The following is an 8323-nucleotide window of genomic DNA, read 5'->3' on the forward strand; positions in this document are numbered from 1 at the left end:
AACTAAACAACAACATAAAAGGAAAATTTTTGACTACTCGTTTTAATTTGACAAAACTGTTACACTCTTTAAATATATTGCTGGCAATTGCAATAGTCCATTGTTGTGTCTAATTTTGTTTTGTTATACAACTTTGTTTCGCCTAATCACTTTTAATAATCTTGAAAAAAGGGTTAGTTTAATTTAACTTTACCAAATTTCAATACCTGAAATAAAATTTTACAAATTAATTCTTGTTTTCTCTTAGCAATTCAAGTTACACATTGCACGTTTGGGAAGTAAATAAAATAAAAACAGTTTAAAAACTGGCGATATAGACAGATATTTTAATCACATGGTTACCGGTAAACCTTTCCTCAACTCTTAAAATTTCCACCTTACAAAGCTTCATATCTTGCAAAGAGAAAACTTCTTGGTAATAATGCATTTGTGACCATTACTGCCTTGTAGCCATGAAAGACAACAGCGGAACAAATCGGGGAAACTTGTACCTTAAAACCCCGCGATGCCACACCCCGTTAAACATTACACGACTGGCATTGGTTACTGCTGCAACTCATTTGTAAAGTTGATTTCATATTTTGTTCAAAGCTAATATATAAACCTTTTCTAGAGGCTGTACAGATAGTAAACAAAAAAATATATCTATATAACAAATATTAACTTTTAATTTTGTTGTTAATTATTATGTTTGTTTGTTGGGGTGTTTGCTATGTCTGTTTGTTTATTTAGTTATTCCATTTCTATTTTTGTATAGTGAGGGATTATTCGTACTTTCTTTATCTGGTGGATCATAACTGGATGATTTTGATTCATATTGCTGTCCCACTCCCTGATTCTCCTGAAGCATCTACCTCATCAGCCTCTTGGGACGGCGCTCTTACCTTAGATGTGTTTTGACTCGGGGCATCTGGAAGGTCCTTAAGATGCTGTATCAACCATTCATACTGGAAACCAAGACATATTGTGATACTTAATTAGAGAGCAATACATTTAACAGGTGTGTATTAATATATAGCAAATAACACTTGTTGTGATCTTAAGACAATTACATAGCAAATAAATTTGTTGTGGCCTATTAACAAAACAAATAAATAGCAAATAATACCAAAAGTGGTATGTTCAGTGTCAGTCCGAAAAATTTTGAACAATTTGGGGGGTCGCTTACTTTAGGTAACATCCATTTTTCATAATATACTTATTGTTACTCTTAAAAACTTGGGAATGAATGTAATTTGTTTTTATTACAGTTGCCTCTTTTGATATGGCCCTAAGGTCAGATTCAAACCAGGGTCTCATGAGGTGTAGAAGGCTCATACATGTATCTACCCTGATCCAGGCCTGAAAACTCCACAGAAAAAGGGCAATGCCATTTTCATTTTGAATAGAAGGGCACTTCCATTGGAAAATCTTAAAGTCTGTGGGGAAAGGAGGCACCGAGGCCAAGACCAGGGCAATGGAAAGCATGTTAATTCAAAACCCAAGATGAAGAGCTTACCGTAGCGAACCATGGGGAGTTGTTCCTGTACATCTGCCTCCCCATGAACTTCATCTCACTGACTGGGTATAGTATGTGGAGGTGTAGGTGATCTACAGTGTTGAATGGGGGCCAGTGGAACCCTGATCTGAAAAGAAGAATGTCAAAGTCAAGTAGTTTTAGTCTTCAAGAAAGACTCTGCGAGGGTCGAAACATCAGGCTGTTAACCATTTTTTGCATTTTATATCAAAGGTACTTTTGGTTGGTAAGTTGTTCACAGCCATGCCAGCTTATTCCATTTTCCCTTTTCAAGTAATTTTAATGGGGATAATACATCAAACCAATGTTTGTATGAGTGAGATTGGCTGTTGCCAGCTTGGTGTTGATTTCCCCCTGTGAGAGTTTGCCGAGTTCCCTCGATGGAAAGATCATCAAAACAATCTCAACAGGTTTCGAACCCATGACTCTGCTGATTGGAAACACCAGAGCTTTAGTCAAGATCGGGGCTCGAACCCACACTCTGCTGATCAGAAACACCAGAGTTTGAGTCAAGACCGGGGCTCGAACCCACACTCTGCTGATCAGAAACACCAGAGTTTTAGTCAAGATCGGGGCTCGAACCCACACTCTGCTGATCAGAAACACCAGAGTTTGAGACAAGACCAGGGCTCGAACCCACACTCTGCTGATCAGAAACACCAGAGTTTGAGTCAAGACCCGGGCTCGAACCCACACTCTGCTGATCAGAAACACCAGAGTTTGAGTCAAGACCGGGGCTTAAACCCACACTCTGTTGATCAAAAACACCAGAGTTTGAGTCACGACCAGGACTCGAACCCACACTCTGTTGACCAGAAACACAAGAGTTTGAGTCCAGACCGGGACTCAAACCCACACTCTGCTGATCAGAAACACCAGAGCTTGAGTTCGATGCTCTTATTCTCTCATCAGCAATGACACCACTTCATGATTGACAACAAATTTTCACTGTACCGCCAACCATTTTTTGTTGTGAACCTTAATTACCTTGCATCGTCAATACTTCCTCCTTTCTGTTCTAAGACTCCTTGCCCCACTGCATGAAGATATTCCACTGAAATAAAACAACAATGACATCACCCAAAAAAATTAGATCATCCGCTAGGATTATCAATTTTAAACAATAATGCAGTTCATTTGTTTTCATTGCCTAGGGAAACAAAAACCTCTGATGGATTTGAAAAGATTTTGGGTTGAACAAAGAGAAATTGACTAGAAAGGGAAGTGAAGCAATGACCTCCGGATTAACATACCGGCAACTGGGCTATCCCTATCTAGCCCTATGTTCAGTCTAGGAATGAGAATGTTTCTGTCGAGTTCCCTAAGGTTCATGCAAAAAAACTGGGCCAGAGGAGTCAAGTTCGTAAGACACTGCTATTTTCAAGCTGAGCTTCCAGTCAGCGAGCTTGTGCTTTGGGAGCCCAAACAAGGTCGAGTCCAAAGAGGTCAAGTTCACCTCAAGACAACAAATCCAAGCTACACTACCAAGAGATGGATTGCACTTGACTCTATTGACCACCATCTTTGATGTCGGAACAAAAATAGAAAAGTGTAGGCCTACGCGCTACGCATAACTCTTAACCCATGAGAACCTTTCATGTTTGCACGTTTCCTCAATGGGTGTGTTCGCTTAGCTTACCTGGGTCGACCCCACTGTGCTCACTCGGGTATGCCCCTGACAATTGAGCTAATCGAACGATCACTCACCCTCTCGTGGTGACCTCATGCAAACCTGGGGCCAGCCCCAAGTGGCACACTACACAAGCAGGGCACTTGGGGCTGTACCGGGTGAGCCCCTGGAATGACGTCAAAGCTGTTCGAACGTACCGGGGGCAGACAGGGGTCGACCCAGGGAAGCTAATCAAACGCACCCTATGATGGCAGCCAATGCAAGGGAGATTTAATTGATTGATAGTTACCCATGGGGAGGTCTTCTTTTTTCAATGTCTTTGCGTTACCATGGTGACTATTTGGAATGATGAGAAGATGTTCCTTTGCCGCTGGTTTATGATCGTAGAAAACGGTCACTTCACTATTCTAGAAGGGTTTGAAAAATGGTGATAGAATATAGTATTGTTAATTTTGGTTTTTACCCATACATCTATTATTAGTATTGTTATACATTTCTCAATCTGTTTTTAAAATTTAGTAGGCCTCAAGGTCATAAGTGAACTTAAAGGCAGTGGACACTATTGGTAATTGTCAAAGACTAGCCTTCACAGTTGGTGTATATCTCAACATTATGCATAAAATAACAAACCTGTGAAAATTTGAGCTCAATCGGTCATCGAAGTTGCGATATAATAATGAAAGAAAAATTACCCTTGTCACACGAAGTTGTGTGCGTTTAGATGGTTGATTTCGAGACCTCAAGTTCAAGTTCTAAATGAGAGGTCTCGAAATCAAATTTGTGGAAAATTACTTCTTTCTCGAAAACTATGGCACTTCAGAGGGAGCCGTTTCTCACAATGTTTTATACCATCAACCTCTCCCCATTACTTGTTACCAAGTAAGGTTTTATGCCAATAATTATTTTGAGTAATTACCAATAGTGTCCACTGCCTTTAATCACTGAAGCTACATTTAGCAAGCCTGAGGAATCTGTGAGCAAGGGTGCTTGCTAAATGTGTGAACAAAACACATGGATCTGGATTTACCCTACTTCTAGAAACTATAAGGCTCACGAGGGAGCCTTAAATACCGTAGTTTCTAGAAGTAGGTTAACCCCAGACCCAGTAACTGGGGTGTCGTTCTCCTTTAAAAAAACGTTTGACATCTTCAGTTGTACACTAGCTAGTACAACCAAAGATGTCAACCAAAATTTGTTAAAGGAGCATAAATACACACAGCGCCCCAGTTAGGCCTACTTGGGTCTAGGTAGGGAAGCCTTTACTCATAAACTAGATTAAGAACTAATAAGGTTCATTCTGCTATCGATGGTGAAGACGATAGCGCTAGCCTAGCGGAAACGAACCTCAGACAGTTGTAGAAGTTCATGGAGTAGGGAAGATTTACTATAAGTTATGCCCTACTCTTCCATAATATTCTGGGTTCTTTTACATGCACTACTACTACTCCTAGTCCTAGAACTATTTCGGTTTCGTCCGGCTATCGTCTCCCGTAACACGATAGCCGGACGAAACCGAAATATTCTAGGAGTACACTACTACTCCCAACCCTTTGAACACAAGGGATCTACAGACACAGCTTATAATATTAATCATGTCTACTACATGTTATTGTTAATGTCAAACTGAATATTGACAAAGCAATGGTAAAGTATCTTGCTCAATCTGGTCCTTGCTCTGTGCTCAATCAAATGACAGGACCAGGAATCAGGATTCAAACCCCCACTCTGGCTGATGACAAACAGTACACCAGAGCTGGAGAATTGGTGGTGCTCTTACTTAATAAATCCCTCATCCACAAACTGAATCTATATTAATTGTATGCAATGCAGCTGGCAAATGCAAAGACAATACGAGTTGAAATAAAAAAGATTATTAATTAAACTTCACAATAGTTTTTGTTACCTTGAAAAGTATTGTGGTCGGTATCTCCCCCTTCGATAGTTTACAGAAAATGCAGTCTTTCTTCGTGACTGGATCTTTACCTTTAGTTATAGTTTCTGACTCAAATTTCTTAGCTAAGTCGTCCATTGTTCAACCTTCTATAAACTCGGGGAACGTTCCACACACACCATCAGCCGACACACAGGATAGGAAGTAATTGTTGTGTTATTTTGAGCCAAACACTGCTGGCTAGCTGCCGGCTGTATGGATGTAGCATGCACCGAATTTTAAGTGTCAGTCAAGTAACCGTCATTCAGTGTCAGTACGGTCACCTGATGTCATGTACTGTGCACCATAGCTCTATGTATGACTGAAAAGGGTCATTTCCTGTGTGATGTGTGATGGACCCATTTTTATTTGCTCAAGGGCCGGGTCCAATCAAATAAAGCACAAAAACTTGCTTAAGCAAATAATGTATCTGCTTAGCAAATCTCATTCTTTGCTAAGCAAGAATTGCAAGAGTAGGGTACCAGTAACAGTGTGTATGCGTATGGTATTTTTCGATGCATATTCTGCCAAGCAATAATTTATTGTTGTGCTTAGCAAAATGTTTTGTTTTTTGTTTTTCCGTGTATGGTTTCGTTTTGCTTTGTGTTATGTTGTTTGTTAATTATTATGTACTCTACAATTTGTATATCTAATGTTCTTTTATCTTGGCTTCTCATGACTGGCACCCCGAACAAAGATACTGACAAAGAGACCGCCAATCAGTTGGTACGGGACGTCCCGAGGTCGTTGGTTCGAATCCCACTCTAGCAAATTTTTCTTTGTTCAACCCCAAAAATTAGTTTAAATATTTTAATTGAATTCGAGACCTCAGCTGAGGAGCTTGGTCTCGAATTCAAGCATCTGGCTGAAAGCACAGATTGTGCGACAAAGGTGGGTTTTTTCTTCAATTATTCTCTTGCAACTTCGCCACCAATTGAGTGCAAATTTTCACAGGTTTGTAATTTTAAAGATGATCTGTCAGATTTTTGGCCGATTCGACCCGAAAATTTTGATTTAAAATTCAATAGGTATTTTGCTGGGGGTCGAGAAAGTTACAAGCTTTCATTTGAGCCATTGCTCGAAAAAGTCCGCCAATTATTAGTAGCAGTGAAATAAAGTGCTCAAAATTAGTTGTTGTCGGGATCCCGACATTATATCACGTGACCTATTCTTGTGTGTTTTATAAGAAACGTTTTAAATTTTTGTCATGGTTCCTGACCATTAAAAGTAAAAGTTAAACTTTTTTTCGTTTGAGCGGGTGATACTCTTTGAAATACCATTCACTCAAAAAAATCAATTTTTTACATGTTTGGGGCCAAACATCTGACATAGCATCTTTAAAGAAGTTGAGAGATACACCAAGTGAGAATACTGGTCTTCGTTTCCAGTGCCTTTATGATACTGCTCTTGTACATTTCCCGAGAGACGGACGGGACTTGGCCCGATAGGGAAAAAAATAACAATTTGGAGGAAAAGTAGTATAAAAAGTAATCAATACAAAACTATGTAGTCATTCCACTCTCAAATTCCAACAGATCAATCATGCCAGAACATTTTTCCCAAAACATAATTTTTTTTGTGCAATTATGCTCATCTCATCTAAGCAAAACGGGCAACTATCATTCAGAATCTTTCTCTGTAGAGGGTTAGAAAACTTTGATCTGAGAATAGGGCGCACCCAACGGTTGGAAATGACCAGTTTGGAGTGCTGTCTGGAGACGGGTACATTGGAAAAACAGGGTGGGGACGAGCGATCAGCGCACGTCATAATAAATTAACATAACTTTGAAAATGAAATGATGGAAACGGGTTTCACGCGAATTATCATTGTTTTGTTTTTAGACCTACATTTGTGTAATGAATACAAAATATTGCATTCATAATTCAGTCGTCAAATGACAAAGACAACACCTCAAAATACATCTATATCCGATGCATCCTCCTACATAATCCTCATAACCCAACATGACAAAATAATATTAAAGGCGGTGAATGTTTCATGTCGGTTGGGGGTCTAACTTCGTAACTATATCTGTTTCTTGCATCGGCGATAAAGAGTTATTTGGTTTTTACCCGTATACAGATGTGTATTAAATACTCGGTAGTTACCCGATTTCCACAGGCAAATCACTCGGGTGTGTGTGGAATTCGAACACAGGACCTTTTGCATAGAGCCTCTTGCTAGAGCAGATGTCTAAATAAAGCACTTTTTCTGCTATTTTTGTGTTTCATTTACTATCTTCTCTTTTCACTTTTCAGATTAATGGACAATGATCATGGAATTTCTCCCATTGAAATCAATATAATCCAAACCAAGACTGGAAGGGGGAAATGGCCTGGTTCCTTAATCTACAAGGAATATTAGCACCCATTACTGCTATTTGATACAGAGAACATGACCAAGACGGTGACAGCGTGATTAAGGTCTATATAATGCTTGGTCACCATGGTTCAGTGGTTACACTCCAGGACTTGCAATTACAATGTTGTGGGTTCGAATCCTACCAAGCTAAGCATTGATTTCACAACGGCTAGGGATAGATGAAGTCTAGTTAATCAACAATTTCTTGATTTGTGCATAAAGCCCGGTTCATACTTCCTGCGAATGCGAGGCGAATTTAACGTCACAACCTCCTTTCGCACCAATATTCGCAAGTGAGTTGAGCAGAGTTGAACTGCTGCGAATTATTCGTTGCGACTTTGTGATGTCAACATTCGTATCGCATTCGCATCCCCAGAAGTATGAACCGAGCTTCACAGTCATGTTAAACCATTGTTTGTATGGGAGAGACTGGCTGTTGCCAGCTTGGGTCCCTTTGGGGGGGGGGGGGGGGGGGGGTTGTCGAGTTCCCTTCATTGAACAATAATCTAAACAAACAAACAAACAAACAAACAAAAAACAAACAAACAAACTATCATACTAACAAACACACACACCCTTTCAAGTTATTTTAAACGCTTTATTAACAACCAAGCACATGTCTGGCAAGTACAATATTTATAAATGAATTCTGTAAACTTAAGGTGGGAAACTCTGCAGCCATTGGTACTGTTTATATTATTTACTTTAATCAGACAATATAACATGCTTTCACTTGCAGGATTGAACAAAGGTAGTTAATATCCAAAACAACTGTTTTGTTAACTTGTTGGGTATCTGTTGGATTAATTTTGCATGAAACTAAAATTATCACCCCATTGTGGTAGTTGCTCATACAATCCTTTTAGCAAGTGGATTTTCTCTCAT

General features: G+C 39.5%; 1 protein-coding gene across 1 annotated transcript; it reads right to left on the reverse strand.

The window, feature by feature from the left end:
- Positions 1–26: 26 nt before the first annotated feature.
- On the reverse strand, positions 27–5225 carry LOC117304552 (histidine triad nucleotide-binding protein 3-like). Its single transcript, XM_033789077.1, has 5 exons — positions 5050–5225; positions 3436–3553; positions 2504–2570; positions 1499–1625; positions 27–947 (listed from the first exon to the last, which is right to left on the reverse strand). Exons 1-5 carry the CDS (start codon positions 5173–5175, stop codon positions 813–815), a joined length of 573 nt encoding a protein of 190 aa, XP_033644968.1. The 5' UTR covers positions 5176–5225; the 3' UTR covers positions 27–812.
- Positions 5226–8323: the final 3098 nt, after the last annotated feature.

The sequence above is a fragment of the Asterias rubens genome, chromosome 21 (genome assembly GCF_902459465.1).
Source record: "Asterias rubens chromosome 21, eAstRub1.3, whole genome shotgun sequence".
NCBI classification, from domain to species: Eukaryota; Metazoa; Echinodermata; class Asteroidea; order Forcipulatida; family Asteriidae; genus Asterias; species Asterias rubens.

Coding starts and splice junctions, on each gene's coding strand:
- LOC117304552 (XM_033789077.1), bottom strand. CDS start 5,175: ATGGACGACTTAGCTAAGAAATTTGAGTCAGAAACTATAACTAAAGGT. Junction 2,571..3,435: donor AAAAGAAGACCTCCCCATGG/GTAACTATCAAT, acceptor GTTTTATTTCAG/TGGAATATCTTCATGCAGTG. Junction 1,626..2,503: donor GGAAGTATTGACGATGCAAG/GTAATTAAGGTT, acceptor TCTTCTTTTCAG/ATCAGGGTTCCACTGGCCCC.